The sequence below is a fragment of the Microtus oregoni genome, unplaced genomic scaffold (genome assembly GCF_018167655.1).
Source record: "Microtus oregoni isolate MIOR12 unplaced genomic scaffold, Mior012 000025F_ref0000491, whole genome shotgun sequence".
Classification (NCBI taxonomy): Eukaryota; Metazoa; Chordata; class Mammalia; order Rodentia; family Cricetidae; genus Microtus; species Microtus oregoni.
In genome coordinates this window covers 5,672,331-5,691,850 of record NW_024543084.1, presented here as the reverse complement: position 1 = coordinate 5,691,850, position 19,520 = coordinate 5,672,331, and the positions used below count along the sequence as shown (strand labels likewise).

The 19,520-nt window shown below is 34.6% G+C and overlaps 1 protein-coding gene across 1 annotated transcript in view; it reads right to left on the bottom strand.

The window, feature by feature from the left end:
* Positions 1–19,520, bottom strand: part of Lrp1b (LDL receptor related protein 1B) — a 1,777,071-nt gene that overhangs the window by 184,094 nt on the left and 1,573,457 nt on the right. Inside the window, exon 60 of the mRNA XM_041674488.1 lies at positions 14,926–15,125. Within this exon, the coding sequence (XP_041530422.1) occupies positions 14,926–15,125 (200 nt within the window). The remainder of the gene's footprint in view (positions 1–14,925; positions 15,126–19,520) is intronic.

The following is a 19,520-nucleotide window of genomic DNA, read 5'->3' as shown; positions in this document are numbered from 1 at the left end:
AAGCTGACATGAGTATGTGAATCTGGCTTTAGTGCAGCCTTGCTACTTGAGACACTATCAGAATATTCTAGATTGCTAACTTCTGGATATCAACAAACATGATAAACGAGTGTGTTTCTGGTAGCAGCATCACAATTATATATTTTTGTTTTAACTTTAAATATAGAGGAAAAATGTATAAAATTCCCTTTTGAAAAATCCTATAGTTTTACAGGAAGTGCACTGGGAGGCTGCACAATTAGCTTGTTTTACTACACGAGAGCATATGGAATGTCCACCTAGCAGTTCCCTGATGAGTCTCTGTTTTCTCCTGTGGGACTGACTGTATTTGAGTGCTATTTTTATTTTTTATTTACTTCTTTATTGTATGTGTGTGTTGCACAGTAAATATGCCAGTGTGTGTATTGCTTCCATGTGAATGCACACAGAGGTCAGAGGACAAGTTGCTCTTTTCCTCTATTGCTTTCTAGCTTAGATTTTAGACTGGCTTTCTCACTGAACTGAAGCTGTTTACCTATGCTGGTTGTCTCAAGAGGTCCAGACCTCCACCTCCACAAACACTTATACTAGGATGATGGGGTTTTAAGTGTTTCTTGGGGATTTGTACTAAAGTCCTTTGCTTTATTACCCAGTACAGTATTTCCCCAAAATCCTTAAATTCAATTTTAAAGGTTTTGCTTTATTCCTATGTGGCAGTTTGAATGAAACTGCCCCACGCAGGCTCATATACATGAATGCTCGGCTCCCAGTTGCTGGAGCTGTTTGGGAAGGAATGAGTGGGAAGTGTGGCCTAATAGGACGAGGTTTGTTATTGAGGGTAGGCTTTTGGGTTTCAAAAGTGCACTGCCATTACCAATTAGTTCTCTTTCTTTCTGCCTCCTGCTTGTGGGTCAGGTATGAGCTTTCAGTACTGCTCCAACACCATGACTGTCTGCCTGCTGCCTTGTTTCCTGCCATGAGAGTCATGAACTCTTACTGCCTGGAAGTACTAGAGCTAGTAATAAAAGTTTTCTTTTATGACTTCCTTTGATCATGGTGACTGTACAGTGCAAAAAAAGTAACTAGGAAAAAACACAACCCCTGTAATTATTATGTAGAAATGGCTATATAGGCTTCATTAGCATTTTCTTACATTAAACAAGGTAAAGAGTACGACCACCAGATTATGCAGTTACTTTTACAATTGAGACAAGTCAAAGCAGAACAAAAGTTTATAATGATTTTTTATTGTCATATATGACTTATGAATTTATTGATTATGCCTTGTGTTTTAATTAGAAATAACTAAATAAAATTACCAGTTAAGGTTAAGCTAACCATTACTATATAAATTAATACATTGGAAATATTTGTCTCTGAAAACTATAATAATGCCAAAACTTCAAATCAAACCTAAATACTCTGGTTGGTTTCTAAAATGCTAAAGACATCTCCATTGCTTATTTCCAATGCCATGACCCAAAAAGCATGTATTTCTACACATGATATACTGCACAGGAACTTCAGCGTTTCCTCCTGGAGTTTAATCTACACAATCTCTTTTACAATAGGCAAGAATCCTTAGGCAAACACAGGAAAGTTTAACAAAGGCAATTTTTTTTCAGAGACGTGAAGATTGATTTTTTTTTCCTTATATCTCTAACCGGACTGATAAAAACATACCTGAGAAAAACTGAACCACCTAAGGAGGGGAGTGCCCACTGTTAGATGAATTTGGCATAGAGGGAAAAAGGAAGAACAATTCTTTCGGATTTTCTCTTCTATACCATCAAGTATTCTGTCACTGCTCCCTGGAGTAAAGCTAACTTAAACCCAGACATTAACGTGTCCTAAAAATACAGTTAAAATATCAACCTTCCAGAATTGAGCAAGGGCAAATACTTTTATGTAGAGAAACAAGAACCCTCCAATCAATATTTTAGGTTTACTATGTTTTTTAATGTGTCTCTTCCTGATTCAAAACTTCAGCAAAAGCCTCTAATCTCTTAGCAAACATTCACACTATTCATTCAGATTAAACGACAGTGTTCAACTGAGAACACCACTAGTTCTGTATGCTAAAATTTCGCAATATAACCATTTTTCCTTGGTATCTTTCAAGAAAGATATAATCACAGGTATAAAGATGGGGTGGGAATTAAAATAGTTCTGCAGGACAGTCAAAAGGAATGAGATGGTTCAGAAAAAAATAGCATTTAAAACTACGGAGTGGGATTGAAGAAAGATGAGGGAAACAAACAGTCTGGGAAAGAGATGATAAAATGAGAGGTGGGCAGAAAGAGGTTTATCATGCAAGAGAAAGTGAAATATTCATTTTTATTTCAAACATGAAATGACAATGACCAACAGGCAGGAGGAACACAGTTTCTATCTCATGAAGACAAACAGAGAAGAGTGAGTTGGTGGAAAATGCCCATGGCATACTGATCTTCAGAAAATTAAGACAGAGAAAGTGATAACACCACCAAATAAAACCACTGTGATGAAATGTAACCTCACTGGCAAGATTTTATCTCCTTTGTCAATATCATGCCCTTTTCTGAGCTGCTTGTGTAATATAACTTAAATATAATTTTCTCATCTGAAATAAGCATTTATTATTCTTCCTTATAAATATTTTTGTTGTTTTTAAAGCATTCTTGCTTAATTTTTAAGTAATACCTCTACATAATAAATTGCAAGCAAAAGGACCTAAATTTATTGTTCTAAAACAATAAAAACCTTAAGAAATTCTAGGAAGACAAAGGCTAGAAATGCTCCTGAATATCAGAATATGAAAAAGCTACATTTTCCAGTAAATATATAATGTTTCTTTCAGTCACTTTGTAAACAAAAATCAACCTCCTTGATTCAACACATGTCTTAGAACACAGACAAACTTAAGCAAATACTGCCTGGGATTAGATTTCAGGAGGCCACCTTTGAATACAGTAATAAAATAAAGAAATCAAATAAAATTCCAATTGCTTCCTAGTTTACTGGTACATTACATGTTTAAATTTTTGTCCTGTGTCTAATTTACAGTCACAAGTATAGAAACTGATGTTGTATTCAGAAATCTTCAAACTTAAGCAATTATTAAGAGTGGTTTATGAGGGACACCCATGGGAGCAGAAGAATAATTGGGAGCAGGAGAAAAATGACATGTTCTGACAAGTGTTTGGGGATTTGGAAACATCTATGAATCACTAGTAGAAATGCAAAATGGTGTAGCCACTCCAAAAAATGATTTAAGAGATCTTAAGCAACCTACAGAACCAAGCAGAGCTGTATTTCAGAATATTGAAACTGGGATCTCAGATTTATGTTGGTACATAGTGAAGGATAGGCATTGTTTATGTCTTTCTACTGATGGATGGGCAAATTGTTTTCTAATGAATGGAATATTACTTAAGCATAAGAAAGGGATGCGGCGCTGACAAATAGGATAAGAAAGTGGACTGTGAAAATGCATGCTAAAGGAAATGGTCCAGACAGAGAAAAAAAAATATGTAAGACTGCAAGGTATACAAGGAACTTAGAATGAGCAGACAGATAAAGATAGAAAGTGGGAAGCGGTTACCAAGGGACAAGGGGATGGCTACTAGGAACTGAAAGTTTAACTGAAACAATATTTACACTAAGGAGACAATAAAGAGTTTTAGACATAAGGCATGGCAATGATTCCCCCAAATTACAAATATATTTAATGCTTCTGAAGTATATCTTTACAAAATACAAAAATTAAGCTGTACTTAAAAAAAGGGAACTTAAGACACTAGGGAAATACAGGTGGATGGCATTTGTGGTACAACTTCATCTAGAATGTCCTGTATCACTTGCCTACATTCTCATCCCAAGTGATACAGACTGCTGACACACCTTGGGAATATTGGTTATGTACAACTCAGCACAATATTCTATTTTACCTGTTTAAAATTATCCTGTTATGAGTGGGGTATGGTCTTTTCAGAAACTTACGCTCTAATAATATATCCCAATCATAAATGGGAAATTTTCTTCAGTGCTATGAATGATACTGTAAAAATTATAATGTGCTAAGTTTTCAAAAGTCTACCCTGAATGGACCTTCTCTGATAATACCACTGCAATCTCTGACATAAGCAAGGAAACATTGTTTCATAAACTTGACAAAGGCAGATCCATGCTTTTCTGTAGTATTCTGTATCTTTCTAGTGAAGATTCAATGTGACATGGGCAATAGAAATTATGGTCTGTGTTTATTCCTTCCTCCCTCCTGTCTTTCTTTCATTCTTATTTTTTCTTTCTTTCTTTTCTCTTATATTTGTTTTTGCGGGCAGGGCTTCTCGGTATATCCCTGGTGGTCTTAAAACTCTCAGTTACTCTGAATTCCCTCTCTGCTTTTATATCAAGTAACTTCCCAAGTGTAGAAAGTTCTAGAAATTTAATGATTTTTGTGGAACTGGCATGTTTCCTTCTGTTTCTAAACTTTATAAATACTCTTAAATTTTAAATATAAATTTTCATAGCCTATGTTGTACTGTATGTCATCCATTTAGCAAATATATTGCAATTTCTTGTATGGCATTGTGGTTTAACGGAGAATAACTAAACATATAACTTAAAATTATGTCTTTGAAGATTACTAACTATACAGTATTCACATGTGCTGCCTTTTCTTCTACTAATATGACTTCCACTACAGGTATAATGAATAAAATCTTATATGACATTAAAAAAAACAAAAAACAAACAAACAAACAAAAAACTCTCACAGTAGATCAACGTGGTTCGAACTCACAGAGATCAGAGTGCCTCTGGTTCCCAAGTGCTTGGATTAATGGCATGCATTCATTTGTCTTCTTCACTTTAAGATTTGGGTCCAACTCTCAGTATACTTGGTATTTCAATATGCAGATCATTTAAACACTGTTCAGAGAAAGCTACTCAGTCTCCCCCTTCAAGACGTGACAGCAAGAAGAATCAAGGACTTTTTAACAAATTAAAAGCTACCAGCTTCATTGAAGACCTGTCTAGTTCCTCGAGTGCCACATGGAAGTGTCCAGTTATGACCTTTCATATTCCAGATCAGCAGAGCTGTTATTCTGACTCTTTCATGAGGAGACAGACCCTAACTTCTCAGCAAGAGCACACATTATATGTCCCTGATTTTCTCTGATAAAAACTACATGATGCAAGTCATGGTCTTGTAATACAGAATATTTTCTAGGCACAAAATTGAGAATTGCCTGCATGCCTCAGTGCAGTGGAAATTCCCTCACACCAATAAGATTCTGTCTGCTTAGAACTTAGAAAATGATCTATAGAGCACAGTTTGACCAATACTGCATGAACATGCACACTTTTTGGCCATTTCTGTAATGCACCTCAGAGCTGATGTCAATATCATAGATGGCAGGGCTGATAAATCATGGCCAATTGAATAATAAATTCATTTGCTGCCTTCCATCTTCACTCTTTACATTTGATTTCTGGGGTTAGTGGTCACATCCATCTACCAGAATTCCCACAGTCAAACATCTGATTTAGAGCTCCAGAAGCAAAATGATAAATATGCCTCTGAAATCAAACCAGAAAAAAGTGCAGTACACAAGCTTTTCCCTATGCGTTCTGGGTTGTCCTAGGGAAAAGCTGAAGTAAGGAGATAATTGATGAAAATAAAAGCAAACAAATGAACAGAGGAAAAAAACCCTTCTCTGGGCTTGAAGAAGTGGTAGGGTAGTGTTAATCTCACAAACATAAGGAACTATTTTTGATCCCCAGCAGCAGAAACAAGCCAAGTGTTACTGTGTAAGGTGAGAGACCCAGAAATAGAATCAAGTCAGAGGAAGGGAGACCCCAGTGGTTTACTGGACATACTATATAGCAGATCTAGCAAACTCTGGGTTCAGTTAGAAACCTCCATATCAAACAATCACAGCAAAAATAATAGCATAATATTGTGGAATATTATTTTCAGGTGTGTGACGTTTGGTTATGTTGCATTTGTTTAACTCTGTGAAGCTGTGTTACTATGCCTATCATAAACAAGTAATGGTCCTAATAAAGAGATGAATGGCCAATAGAAAGGCTGAAGTAAGGATAGGCAGGGCTAGCAGACAAAAAGTATAAACAGGAACAGAAATCTGGGAGGAGAGAAGCAGAACAAGTAAGAAGAGAACAAAAAAGGAGGGCATCAAGGGCCAGCCGCCTAGTTCCACAGCAAGCCATGGAGAAAGAAGAAAAGAAAGATACACAGAAATAGAGAAAAAAGCCTAGAGACGTAAGGTAATAGGGATAATTTAGGATAATAAAAGCTGGCAAGAAACAAGCCAAGCTAATGCCAGGCATTCATAAGTAAGAATAAGCCTCCATGAGTGATTTATTTGGGAGCTGGGTGGTGGAACACCCAAATCCCAAATCACACAACAGCAGATGCCAACCAATATTAGAACATTTTCAGCTGACACACTTATATACAGTCCCCAACACACATTAATGCACACTAACATACTGAATATTAATAAATTAATTAAATCAGTAATAAATAATAAATTAACTAATTAATTAAAAACAATGTACTTCTATTTACCTTCTCTAAATTCCAAACAAGAAACACACTGAAGTCTTTGTCTATGGACAGGAGCCTTGAACAGTCTGTGGCAACAGGATCTCCGAAGCTCTGAAGCACACCTAATGCTCCCTAGCTCACTCATGTGCACATTTGTGGGAGGATGGACTTGTTGAAGGTGACCAAAGACTCAAATGAAAGTAGTGGCTTAAGTATTCATATTTCAAATATATATATATATATATATATATATATATATATATATCTCACATGTGATATTTCTAAAACAATGACATTGTTTGCAATTCACACACAGTTTAACACAACATGTCCTGTTCAAAGCCTCAAATTCAAAGGCATGATCAGCACTGAAGATCTGAGATGTTTTATAAATTACAGTAAATTTCAGTTTATTATTCTGGCTTGGAAACATTTCTAGAGTAAGTGAACTGTATTTTGCTCTCTGTCATTAGCTTTAATTATATTATAAACAGCAGCACGTTTTATGAAGCCTCCTCTTTGCAATGGGCTGTGATGAAAGGAATATTTTTTCAAAAGTACTAAAATGTAGTGTCTAACCATGAACAGAACATTCTGAAGACTTTTCTTTAACAGTGAGGATTGTTTTTTGGACTGCTGCCCTTTCATGTTAAAATTCTTCAAATATTTAAATTATCTTCAAACACAAATGCTAAAGCTTGTGAGACTCATGATACATAGACAAAATTGCCTCCTTTCTGTGATATAATTGTTACCCTTTATAAAAAGGCTTGAATTTTGCATGCAAATGGGTGGAAGTAGAAAACACTATCCTGAGTCCCAAAAAGATGAAAATGGGATGTACTCACTCATGGTTTCTTGTAGTATTAGGAGTGGCGGGGCTGCGTCCCCAGCACCCAGGCTGCCTGGCTAGCTTATGCCCCGAAATAACAACATACAAATTGTATTCATTTAAACACTGCTTGGCCCATTAGCTCTAGCCCTTACTGGCTAATTCTGATATCCCAATCTACCCATCTCTAATAAACTTGTGTAGCCCCGGTCTTACCGGGCAGGATTCAGCATGTCTGACCTGGCAGCTTGCTCCATCGTGTCTGCTTCAGAGAGCAGAGCTATCGCATCTGCCTGGGAGAGGGGAGCATGGCGTCTCTCTGAGTTCACTTCTTCTTCCTCCCAGCATTCTGTTCTGTTTACTCCTCCCACCTATGTTTTAACCTATCAGGGCCAAGCAGTTTCTTTATTGCTTAACCAATGAAATCAACAGACTGATATATGACACTCCCACATCAGTTTCTAGCCATAAATAAAGGACATTGAACCTATAATTCACGATCCTAGAGAAGCTAAATAAGAAGGTGAATCCAAAGAAAAACATATAGTTATCCTCCTGGATATTGGAAGTAGACAAGATTCCTGGGCAAAAATTGGGAACTGATGGGTGGAGTGGGATGAGGGAAAGGGGAAATGGGGAGAGACAAGTGAGAAGGGGAGGATGGGGAGAACTTGGGGGAATGGGATGGTTGGGATAATGGAAGAATGGATATGGGAGCAAGGAAGTATATATCTTAATTAAGGGAGCCATTTTAGGGTTGGCAAGAGCCTTGACTCTAGAGGGGTTCCCAGGGGTCCAGAGAGATGTCCCCAACTAGGTTTTTGGGCATCTGAGGACAGAGAGCCTGAAATGGCCGGATCCTATAACCATACTAATGAATATCTTGCATATCACCATAGAACCTTCATCTGGCGATGGATGGAGATAGAGACAGAGACCCACATTGGAGCAATGGACTGAGCTCCCAAGGTCCAAATGAGGAGCAGAAGGAGGAAGAACATGAGCAAGGAAGTCAAGACCGGAGGGGGGCACCCACCTACTGAGACAGTGGTGCTGATTTATTGGTGGGGCTCACCAAGGCCAGCTGGACTGGGACTGAAAAAGCATGGGATAAAACTGGACTCTCTGAATATGGTGGACAATGAGGGCTGCTGAGAAGCCAAGGACAATGGCATTGGATTTTGATCCTACTGCATGTACTGGCTTTGTGGGAGCCTAGCCTGTTTGGACACTCACCTTCCTAGACCTGGATGGAGTGGGGAGGACCTTGGACTTCCCACAGGGCAGGGAATCCTGACTGCTCTCTGAACTGGAGAGGGAGGAGGAGGAGAGTGGGGTATGGGTAGTGGGAGGAGGGGGAGGAAAATGGGAGGCGGGGAGGGGGCAGAAATTTTTAATAAAAAAATTCCAGACATTTAAAGTTGCTTAAAAAAGGCTCTTTCAATATATTTTATGCCTTTTTCCCAAAAGCATGCTGAAACTAGAATTCCTTTTCATAGTATCAGTCTACTACTTTATAATTTGTAGTTTTAATAATCACACAGAACAGCCCCTTCTCATCACAAACTAGACTCTCAGATGAAACAATGACAGGATTTAGGCTATGACTAATCCTCAGAGTTTTTGATACTGGCACTTAAATGTTAAGGATCGTCTGGTTGGCACAGACTGTTATCATTCAAATGGATGGAGAGAGAAAACATAATTCCATGGAATTCTTTAGTTTATCCACTATGTAGAAGACAAACCATTGATGAACTGTAGTTTATATCCAACACCTATTCATCACAGAAATTAGAAAATCAATATAAATTCCAACATGTAGGTAAACATGGGCATAGCCATCTTAGCTACACAAGATTAAAACACTTGGAAACAAGTTGAAAAGTAGAGAAAACCTGTTACAACAGGTAACATCTCAAGATCAGAGGTACCTTCTCACTGCTTATCACTTACACTTTTGTTATTACATTGAGTATTTTCAGACAACTGTTTTGCAACACTTCTTCTTGATACATATTCAGTTCCAGGAAACAGTTTTTAGAATGTGGAAAACTAAATCTGAATTTATGTCCTATGATGCAATAGTTAGAATGAACTTTTGTTCACAATAGAATTTTCTGGTGTTTAATTTGCTTTTCGTTAGTAAAAACAGAAACTCTTGTTTAGACAAGTACACAGTCATTGCTGATGTTCCTTTCTGGAGATGTCAGTCACCTGATTTTAGTAATGAACAATCCAGAGAGAAGGAAAATAGTTTGAATTCTGTGAAAAGAATTCCAAAGTAACATTTATACGTTTCCCTGGACTTTAGGAAAAGTAGTTAGATTGGAAACAGCAAACTATAATATCAAACTCCACTGACAGAACAGATCACAGTGAGATGACTGAAAGCCAATCATATGATAGTTTTATGTAACAGTATTAAATACTAGCCTTTGGGCTATAGTTATGTTCTAAGGACCCTCTGCTCCTGAATGGGATTAATGCTCCTACAAAAGGAGTTTTGGAAATTTCTTCCTTCTTCCCATTTGTGGGAATGTATGAAGGCCTGTAAGCGAAGCAAAGCATCTGGAGGTATAAAATATATCAGCACCTTGATCATGAGTTTCCCAGCCTGTGCATAATCATAAGGTAAATATCTGATATGGAGGATATCTAATATGTAACCACATTATAAAGGTCATTCAGAAAGGGTCAAGACTCACAGGTTGAGAACTACTGAATTAAGGCAATAGTATCTATTTTAAGTGCATGGATATTCTTTTCCCTCTACTATAGAAGCAAACAAACACAGGAGTTTATCAGATAGAAACTTTAGTGTAGTTACATTGTTGAACAGAATTTGCTATGCTTGCTTGTACATTGTATAAACTAAAACCTATCATTTAATTGGCCTCTAAAAATCTCAAGTGTCAGACACATTTTTATCTATGTGTACACTTTTATTCACTCTATCCCTGGGTAATAAGAGATACTATTATAGGACACCAAATTTTCCATTATGGTTTTAAAAGATGAAGTCTATAGAAGAGAGGAAGGCATTAAAGCTTTAGCAGAAGGCAGATTTCTCTGAGTCTCTTGATTATGAGCTATGCGACTGTGGACTAAATATTTAATCTCTGAAGTCACTTGTCTGATGTAAATGGATCTCGTTCCCCATGATGGGATGATAATAGAAGCATCCACAGTCTTGAATAAAATAGGACTAAACTGAATGGATGTGTTTATGAGAGATGAACATGGTGCTTGGATCCCCTGTGAAAGGTATAGAACACAATCTCTCAAAGCTAAATCCAGAAGTGGATTTCAAGTTATCTCATACAGTATGATACATAAAACTTTATATTTTTGAAAATTTTTTTCTGTATGGTATTCATAGTAAGGTACTTATAGATTAGCATACATTTCACATTGCTAAAAGAATGAATATCAGAAGGCTTTATGTTACTAAAATCAATAGATCTTTTATCAGAACAGAGCTTTGTGATTCAATAACTTCACTTTGGTGTACTAAATTCTTGAAAAGTTCATAAATTTATGGGAATCTAACAGCTCTAACACAGAGGACTACATTCCGTTTAGTAAGGGAAATACATAATATTCATTATATACCTCGTATGCGCAGTCTTAATCTCTCCAATGCTATATTTGCTAATTTATTCAATTTAGCAGATAAGTTAGTATCGAATATGACACTGTATCCCTTTTCCCCCAGTGAGAATCACTTCAAACATTTTCTCCTGAAATATTTTAACAGTGTTTAAATTGGTTGCCCTTCCGGGGTCATTCATTTTCCACACTGCTGTCAAAACTAATAACAGTATTCCATAAACTAAACACCATCAATGGCTCCCTATGACCTAAGAGATGGCTACCAAATTACAAAGTATATAAGGCTTGTCAAAATATGGCACCAATTTGTTCTTGTTCATCTCAGTCATTATCTATTTTCTATCCTTTCAGGCATGGACAAATTATCTAACAGTTACACTGATCGAAGATTCTGCTATACTTGGCACATGCTATTTTTCTGTATGAAGTGTGATCCATACTTTCCCACGCATAAAGATCTGTAGAGTCCCTAAGAACCTAGAACTATCCACACTGGAAAACTTTCAGTATGCCTGTTTCTATTTTCACATTCAGATCTTTTGCTACAAACTACTGTTTCCAATAAACTTTAATTTAAAGACAGTAACTTGTTCATCTTCACAATTCCAAAGTTTAATGTAATGCATCTCTCAGAGGGTCAGTGATTGTGGAATGGGTGAATAAATGATTTGGCATCCAAAACATAGAAATAAAACTTTTGATGAACCAATGGGTATGTAATTTAAAGTAAACTGATATAATAATCCAAGATCAATATAATATTTTACTATACTGAATTATATTATTAATGTTTTATCTTGTGTTATACTATAAAATAATATCATTCTAAACATGCTGTATAATATATTCTTAGGTAAGTGTGAGTGTGTATGTATGTGTGTGTGTGTGTGTGTGTGTGTGTGTGTGTGTGTATTTAGATTAAGGAGAAGTGCACATGACTACATGAGATTGAATTTTAACATTTCTAGGTCAACATTTTGATTAACATATTTTGAACTCTTATGAAATACTGTGTTAAGATCCAAGAAATGTGAGCTTGGTATTGGGGTCTAAATAGGAAGGAGTGGGGAAAGTGAAGTGTACCTTGAATGCATTCTGTGTCATATTCAAAGCACAGAGATTAGAAATCTCATTGGTTCACAAAAAGGACAAACAATAAAAAAAAATTTCAGAATAACTAAGTTGATAGAGTGCTTGCTTAATACGCATGAAGCCCTGGTCTCCATCCCCTAGCACCACAAGAACCCAGCATGTTGGCCTGTCTGTAATCTGACATAGAGACATTAACATCTGAAATTCAAGGACATCCTCAGTTACTTAGCAAGTTTGGGTCCAAAAAGGGATATGTGAGAGTCTATCTCAAAAATCAATAGTCATATACAAACAAAGAATGCTTCACAGACAGAATTACTGTATGCTTATGATTGAATAAATCTGGAGGAACAAACATTCTATAAAGTACAGAGTTAAATTTAAAGATTAATATTCCTCATTATTAAAACTTGGTGTATGAATGAAAGTGGTTCTGAAACTATCATTATTGATCATTCACAATTCTTTGTTAGACTAACACCCTGCCTGAAGAGCTTGGCTTCATGTTTCACAGCATAAATCAATGAAATTAATAACAATTGTCAGGATAAGAGGAAAAGGTGGGTTAGAGAAAAACATCACTCAAATTCATAAAAGTGTATCATTTTGTGTCTCAAATCTGCACTTTCTACCCATGCCTAGAGCAATCAAAATCATCTTTCCCAGTACAGTACTTGAAACCTTCCCCTGGCTAGCTGTGGAGTCAGCATAATGCAGGCTTAAGTCATTCTACATTAGGATGAACCATGTAGTTATTATCTTGTATCCTGGTATTGGCAGCTAAGTCACTCAATAATGTCTCAGTGGTCTTTCTGGAAGATGCCTTGGCAGACAATATTTCTTGATATAACAAATTTTTTCTTCACTTCTCTCCCTACTTGTGTCTGACACTGTTTTTTAAGTCATTTTTAAACCTAGTACCATAGTGATAGGATAATCTATCAGTCAAATATTTCACTTTTAAATACTATGGAGCCACATCACACTTCTGTATTGTATCTCTACCCACAGTCATCACTAGCCTTATGAGTGCAAGATATCATGTAAATTGGTATCTTAATTATACCAATTTACATGGTATAATTATACTTAATTACATTAAGTATTTCAGATCACTCAGCAACAGACATGATATATTTCAAAAATATATCCAGAGGATATTGTCAATATTTCTTAAGAGTTCTCGTATTTGACCTAAAAATATTTAATACTCAAATATCCACAGTTCAGTTTAAAGAGCAGGCAAACACCTTATAATGCAATATATTTTCTATATATAACAGCAAATTAAATACTCTCATGTGTTTTACTATACAGTAAATTTTATCCACGATTAATATACTTACAGAAATTTAGTACATTTTCTAGATGTAGGCTCAACATTTATAGGGACAGATAAAACTTTGAATATATCAACCTATGATTACAATGAACGTTTGCTTTTGATTCTTTGAATATAGGGAATATTGTTAAAGCTAAGCATAATTTGATTTGGTTTTGTTGTGATCAAATTTATACCTTACTCATTGACTGATTGTTTCCTTTGATTGAGTCTTGGTGGGTTTTCTTAATGTTCATAATCAGACTTTCAACACTTAAGTGTGTTGCATATGCTTAACTAATCTCTGTGTTCTGGTATAGGAGCACCTCTGACAACTTGTCAGCAATGCTTGTTAGAAAAACCAAAATTGTTTATATATCGGCATAGAGGGCATTAGTCAAAATTAGTGACACTAAGGCTTTAGGGCATTTTATGACTTTTCCTTTGATTCTCGTGGCTCCAGAATTTTGAGGCCCTCATGCCAACAAACAGTTTCAGAGTTTCCCCGGACAAGGAACAAACACCTTCCCTTCCTTTCTTTCTGTTTCTCTTTTTCTTTTGTTTTTGAATTCTGTTCTATGCTTAAAGGATATATGAGAAATCACTCTAAATTAGATTGAACCAAGGGACTGGGCTCTCTGCACTGCATGTGTTTGAGATGTTTAGACATCAAAATTCCAAAGAGCCAAAGCAATGTTGATTTGTAAAAGGTCAGGACAATGTTAATATCATTCTTTACTCAGAACAATATTCTACATGGATTTCCAACATTTGAGAGTTCTATCAATCATTTCTTGCTTTCTAAAGCTATATAAACTTTGTCCATATTTCTCTCCTTTACCCAAGCTTTTCTATCAAATTGTTGCCACTTTCTAATTATTTCATCTTCATCTATTTTTATTTAGTATGCATTTCTCTTCTCATAATTTCTCCTTATATTAATTTCCTTTACAAATTTGCTATAATTTTGGAACTAATACATTATAGAAATTAAAAACAATGATTTATTGAATCTAATATTTTGAAATATACATATATGTATATTTCCTGTATGTTATTCTGATGTGGAAGTTGTTTGTTGTTGCAGTAGAATATAACTGTACACTTAATCATGTGCTAATATTATCTTCAAGTATTACTTATTGATTTATTAAAATTTTACTTTTTTTCTTTCGTTTTTCGAGACAGGGTTTCTCTGTAGCTTTGGAGACTGTCCTGAAACTAGCTCTTTTTTTTTTTACTTTAAGGAAAACTCAAATATCACATAAGACAATAAAAAACTATATTCCAATCAAGTGTTTTCTATTCTAATTCAGTGAGGGCACATGTAAATATTAATTTAGAAAACCATCACTCATTTGTTTATATAGAAAATATAATTTACAATTAAAGAAAACTTACACTTTCAAAATTGTATATATATATATTTATATACTTATAATTATGTATGAACTTAAACAGTTGCTTCATAAAATATTTAAATTAATATTTTCTGCAGTTGTAAATATTGACTTGTTTATAAGCTAGACCAACCTTTGTGTCTGTGAGATCCATCCATGTTGCTAAATTCAATGTGATTTTCATCAGCCCAGTAGAGTCTATGGTTTACATAATCTATTGTTAGTGCCATAGGTCTAGAAATCTTCGTTTCTATGACAACACTCTGATTGGTTCCATCCATTCCGACACGGCCAATGTGAGGATACTCACAACAGTCAATCCAGTACAAATACCTAGGAAAGAAAATCAACAGCCATTTCGTTGACAGTAGCTGCTGGTGTAAAACATCGAACAATATTTTACCTTTTGTTTTCACTGTTTCTAAATGAATTCTTGATGTATCTCTGAACTGCAGCATTCATGGCAGATTTAAGTGCAAACTCTTCCTATATTTTTTGTTTGTTTGTTTTTCAAATAAATGATATAACACTGTTCAGGATATTCGTTTATCATTCATCATGTTCTTGTTAACATATAAGCACACAGATTATGAGCTTATTTTACATCTGCAAACTCACAGAAGCATAAAATTAATGAATGTAAAATGGCAGTGATCTCTACTGTTAAAAGGATAAAACAAGCAACTGTTGTATTTTCCATCTATCTGCCTCTATCTACTATCAGTTTTGACTTGTTACCCATTTAAACTATAGATGCTATTTCATTGGTTGGAATGAACATTTTCACTGATATCCACTGTACTGGTATAAATATTTATTTTTACATAATGTAAACAAGAAAATTAAAATTGAGTGGATTGCTTCTCAAAGCAGCTATATTTCAAGGCTATAAGAGCCCACAATATTTGTTTGGCAGTGTATCTAATCAGTGCCTTCATAGGACTTCCTACCTAACAGCATATTTAAGTTATGATATCAGAAGGTCTGTGACAGGAATAGGAAAGAGAGCAAAAAAAAAAGTAAAATTTATCTTGATACTCTTAAAGTTACACTAATCAGCCTGAGTTAAATATTAATTTTGCATGATGTGAGATACAAAATACACAGGCAACACATTACCAAGAATTTCTGCGGTACTTAAACTAATTTGACTTGAATTAGAAAAATCCCATCAATTTTCAAGAAGGTTCCATGAGCTGCAGAGAAGAAGGTATATTCTTTCCTATTTGGGTGGAATATTCTATAGATTTGTTGTAGTGAAAAGTCATATATCTGTGCTAATTTTGAATTCACTTGGGAAATTTTATACCACCAACTAACGATAGTTGCTAAAACCATTAGAAAATGATGTTCTGTGAATTTGATTCGTAGTTAGTTATTATTTGTTTTGAAAAACAGCCCATTTTCACAAAAAATATAACCTAGACAAAACATTACACATCTTTCTCATGAACTAATGGAGAAACATGTGAAGTAAGAAATTGACCAAAAAGAAGTCATAGTGACTAGCAGTTCACCTTGCTTCAATAAAGCAGTATACTCCCCCATGTACTATTAGCACTGTATTTGGAGTATTGATACTAACCTTTCCTACTATGCTCCTGTAGGGTTTTTATACATATTCATATCAGTTAATTTACTTGTGTTTATGCATCGTTTAGTAAAATATTAAGCATTATTTTAATAATTTTTTGCTAAATTAAGAATGGTTTAAAAGAGATAGCCTTTGCATTTCTATTTAATCAGGGACATGCAGATATATACAGTTACAGTTACACTTAAAATATATTAAAACAAGGATATTTAACACAAATGTAATCAGCAAAAATCCTGAAAATGATTGCATGTGAAAAGCATGACTTTGAAACTTCTAATAAAATTATGAATTCCAAATGCCCTAAATTCATAGAAATATCATTCTAAATTTTAGCTTCATTTTTATCGATTTTTCACTCCAGACCTGATTTGCACAATCATCTCCAGGTTTCCAAGTAGAATCAAAATGGCTACATCATTAAATTCAATATTGCTTTCAAAAGTTCTTAAGTGTCCAACATCTGAAATTCCTGAACATTAAGCCCTCCTTAATTCAAAGGACTAAATATTTTACTCCACTCATTTCTTTCTATTTAAATGTGCTGACTCAGAATGTGTCAGTTCCTCATTATAATTTCAAGTTATTGCTTCAAGGCTTTCATTATGTTATTTGTCTTACACGTGCTTCTTTAATTAAAAGATATGTCTGTGAACATGTAATTCATATTGTTTCCTCTGTTTTCCCCAATTTATTTCTTGATTATTATTAGTTCCTATTTTCATGTTAGGTTTGAAGAGGTATGGTTGAGAAATGTTTTGTAAAACCTGTATTTTCATTGAACCACACTTAAGAACATAACTGTTCTACCTGATATTGCGGGGCTCTAAGAGGGCAATGAAAATATCTCTGCTGTTGTTAGGTACCAACAGACATTATCTATTTCCTTAGCAGTTATGGGATTAGAGCACAAATAGTCAACAAAATCATTTTTGCTTTATTACAGCATAATTGAGCAATGACTATATAGGGTTGCTTGACTCACAATCAGAAAGCTCTTCTCCTTCAGTGAATGACAGAAAATGTCTAACACATCTTACTGCCCTACTAAAGTGGATGGAAGACTTTATACTGATAAGAAATTTCCCTTGATGTTAGAGTATGTAGCAGATATTTCTAAGCACTGGTGAATAGGAAACAGAATGTGAAAGTATTCAAATTTAGATTAAACATTAGGTAACCTAAATGGCTTCCCAAGTGAATTTAGTACTTGTGGACATAAAAATATTGACAAAGTATTTTATAAATGCATTGAAGAGAGTGCATGGTTATTTGAGGATTTTTTAACAAAATTTGTGTTTACTTTAACCCGAAACTTATCTTTATAATTAGCTTTGAAATTCCTCATGAAATGCAGCTTTTTTTTCAGATTTTAGAACACAGCAAGACTTAGTTGCTGGTTGTAATTCACAGGGATAGAGCATCATCCTTTTCCAGGCCTTTACGGACATTTGAGTCGCAAAATAATACACACACACACACACACACACACACACACATATATATATATATATATATATATATATATATATATAATTGGCTAGTCTTTCATGAATTGTGGTGTAATTAAAATAAGGAAAGACTGTGGTTTCTTGTAGGATGCAAGCTGGCATATTTTCAAAGACATGGTATGTGGAGTGTTAAGGAAGCAAACCTTAGAAACAGGTTGCTTTTGTTTCAATTCCGTCTTCCCATGACTGTGTGAATCTAGATTTAAACAATCTTCATGAGCCTAAAATTTATAAAATGTTGAGAAAATTCAATAACAACTTATTTTTATGAGGCCATCATGAAAAGTGTAGGTGCTAATACTTAAAGCAAATTTAGATAATAAATAAGCATTCTAATGATTATTCGGCAATATTATCTTATTATCCAATACCTCAAATATAGCCTTTTGTGAATTAATATTCTTTCGGTTTAATAATACCCACTCAGTAGGATACTAGCTATATTAGATTATACCTGTGCAACTATACTATGCTTCTGGATTTCATGTATATTATCACTTTACTTGCCAAATAAAATACTCATTAAATGGAACAATATTTTAAAAAATCTATATTCAAGAAAGGTACCATGACACTGTGAGTGCTCCAAAGAGAATCTTATAAAGACACAGCATCTTCTCCGTTGAATATATAAGAATGATTTAGTATACATGTACGTTTCAAATTTGATAGTGAGTCTTCTATAAGCAAACTGGGTATTTTTTCTTCAAAATAGAACTACCAAATAATTACCTATGTGGAACATTTGTTCATGATAAATAATATGACAATTAATTATTCAATGAAAATATTTAGAGCTTAAAATTTTGCGAGGTAATATACAATATTTGTCTAAGATATGATAAGAAAAGTCATAGCCCCAATGATACCTACTGTATAATTACAACCTTGTATAAATATTCAAAAGAATATCTGTTTGTAGCCATAACAACAGACTCTGTGCTCTTAAAGAAGTGGTTGTTTGAAATGAATTAAATTATGAGCATCAGCGACATCTTATTTTCTCAGAATTCAGGTAAGAAAATCAGAGAGATATCTTGTTCCTCAATTTAACTCTAAATCTGAATCATTGAAATAATCATGTGTGTTTATTTCTTGTGGATTATGCCTAAATAAAAATAAAATGTACTCTACTATTTACAATTTTAAAATTAATGAGAGGATTGTTTTAGAGTAACTGCAAAGTCTGAAGGTAGGTTTATTTGCTTTGCACACAAAATTAGAAATTAAATTTTTATCCTGGCCTCTCATTTCCTCACAGCAAGCATTCCTCCTTTATGATAGCTTCCTTTGAAACATGCAGGTCATTTACAGTTCAACCACGTATTGCTTTTGCAGAGGTATGGATTCACATCCCTAGAACTATGACCCACACAGTCTTGTGTATGTTCAATTACCTGTTTATTGCTTGGCTGCACAACGTGTCTATCAGACACACTGGATATACCATAGACTTTAAGCTAAACCTACTCACTTCTAGATGGAAATGTAAGGCATTTATAATGAAAGACAGCTCTATAATCTTGTTCTCAGTATTTAGTGTCTACTTGGACACATTTATAAAATACCTCACACAGGAAAAAATATTCTTGATGTTCTTAGAAAAACATATATTATTACAAC